Source organism: Sinocyclocheilus rhinocerous, unplaced genomic scaffold (genome assembly GCF_001515625.1).
Source record: "Sinocyclocheilus rhinocerous isolate Xijiao unplaced genomic scaffold, SAMN03320098_v1.1 scaffold1641, whole genome shotgun sequence".
In the NCBI taxonomy this organism is placed as follows: domain Eukaryota; kingdom Metazoa; phylum Chordata; class Actinopteri; order Cypriniformes; family Cyprinidae; genus Sinocyclocheilus; species Sinocyclocheilus rhinocerous.
The window spans coordinates 313197-315427 of record NW_015635066.1 but is presented as its reverse complement, the minus strand read 5'-3'; the positions used below and the strand labels follow the sequence as shown (position 1 = coordinate 315427).

General features: G+C 37.5%; 1 protein-coding gene across 3 annotated transcripts in view; it reads right to left on the bottom strand.

The window, feature by feature from the left end:
• Positions 1-230: 230 nt before the first annotated feature.
• The window catches only part of LOC107746640 (dehydrogenase/reductase SDR family member on chromosome X-like), a 52842-nt gene continuing 50841 nt past the window's right edge, over positions 231-2231 (bottom strand). For all 3 annotated transcript variants that reach the window (XM_016560937.1, XM_016560935.1, XM_016560936.1), the window contains one exon: positions 231-591. In XM_016560937.1, coding sequence (XP_016416423.1) covers positions 415-591 — 177 coding nt within the window. In that variant the 3' untranslated portion in view covers positions 231-414. The remainder of the gene's footprint in view (positions 592-2231) is intronic.

Here is a 2231-nt window from a genome sequence, read left to right as displayed (position 1 = left end):
ATTTATGTTTACATAATAAATATACAGACACATGCATGTATATATCGAAGAAAAATGTTACGTTTATATATTAAACATATTTATATATGATATAAATTATATGAATATAAATATATACATGTAAATATTTTCAAAATATATGCTGTATGTGCGTGTATTTATATATACATAATAAATATACACAATACACACACATATTATTATGTAAACAAAAAGTTTTATTTTGGATGTTTGATAGCACTAGTGAACACTATAAAGGAAATGAGATGATTTAAAGACCAAGGGATAATTTGGCAAAAAGGGATACTAACTTAAGGCATGAGGTTGAATTTTTTCAGGTGGATGTTATATGGACTGTAAGATGAGGGCCCAAGTCTCAGTGATCAGGAGCTCAGTGCTGATGTTCTCTCATGTTTATTGGAGACCCACTAGAGCGCAGCTTTCTTTCCACAACTTGGTTTGCAGCCGTTGGTCATAAGAAAGTGCTGAAGACTCCGTCTTGCGTCCGTTGTACAGATACAGTCCTCCGATCCCCTCCAGCTCGGAGGCAGCTGCAGCGTAGATGGCCGTGGATGCTCCTTCTGCAGGCGTCTGTGGATGGACAGGAATCAGAGATGAAGTCAACACAGATGTGGGCATGTTAAGAATATTTAATCAGAGACGGATATTAAATATCTAAGAAGGACAGGAAAGATGTTCCTGATTCCTGGAGTAAAATATAAATTTGTCATTTCTGCCAATGTCAAAAACTTCATGATCCTTGTACGTGACAGCCATCGCAATGTTACAGTGCATTTGTGCTGTAGTGTTCTTCTTAGCACTTGAAGTCTAACCCTAGTACTTGACATATATCCTTAGCTGCTAGCACTGATAATTGCCACTTACATGTGCACTTTCTTGTAAGTTGCTTTGGTAAATAAACCTGTAAACAAGGTATGCTGTGTTGTGTCAGCAGCACCGTATGCGGATATGCTGTTTACGCCGTTTACGTTTTGATCTGAACGTAAACAGCGCATCCGCGTACATACGTTGCATACATTGTTTACATATGTGATACTCTCCAAAATGGTACCAGGGTGACGCGGAGGAGACAAATTGTTGAATAAAGTAGTTCTTTTTGTTTTCTTTGCGCACAAAAGGTATTCTCGTAGCTTAGTAAAATTATGGTTGAACCACTGATGTCACATGGATTATTTTAGCGATCTCCTTGTCCAGGTAGGCCTTGAACAGTTCATTCATCTACCTCAACGAAGCTATCTAATCATCAATGACGACTTGGCGGAGGGTGAACCAACTCCAGGGTAAGGCTAAAAGCAGCCAAATGTATTAAACATCATAAACCCATCTTTTTAGGCAAGAACCAGACATGGGTGCCGGCTAAAAAAAGTTTAATGGGACTAAATTTGTATTTAACATGATTACAATTTAATAAAAACTTTAGAAATTGATAATTATATAACGTTTCCTTTCCACGGTTATTCAAACAGCGAATAAATTATATATAGAAAGTGACATTATCACTAACATTGATCTATCGCGCGTTTAAGCACTCTCAAAAAAACTAAACTATTGTTATAATCACTGAAGCTGTATACACTGTTAAATTAATCTCTTACTTACATTGAACGTACATCTGCGCTTTGTTGTTTATGATGAGAGAATTCGCAAGAGTCCGGAATTCAGTCAGCGAACGCGCGCACATTCAACAAAACTGATGAGTTTGAACAATGACTCATCTGAACGCTTCTGATTGGCCATTGCATTCCTAAGCTCAACAGATATGTGTGTGATTGGTTAAAATGTGCAACACTGTAAAAATGCCTAAAATGAAATACAGATCTTAATTTAATGCCGCAATCGACACTGTCTATTCATATTCACTTTGTTAGCAACAGACGTAATAGATTTAATTTGTTTGTGCAGGGGCATTTTTGTCCAATTTAGTGGCATTTTTTGCCCCAAGTCCCCGTGGCCAGGGCTCCGCCTATGACCAGGGGCAGATTTAGTGATTTGTGGGCCCCAGGCGAAATACAGGAATGGGGCCCTATACAATTTCACACATTTATAACCTTGAGGTTCCTTTCACTGTTGGTCGCTGCTGCACGACCGTGTCCCATAGTTGTGTCTAATCTTTTAGATTTTTCATGTACATGTTATAAATAAAGGATTTCTTTAATATTGTAAATCCCTTGTTCACATTTAAACAGGTTATAATAGTATTAGAGTAGGTT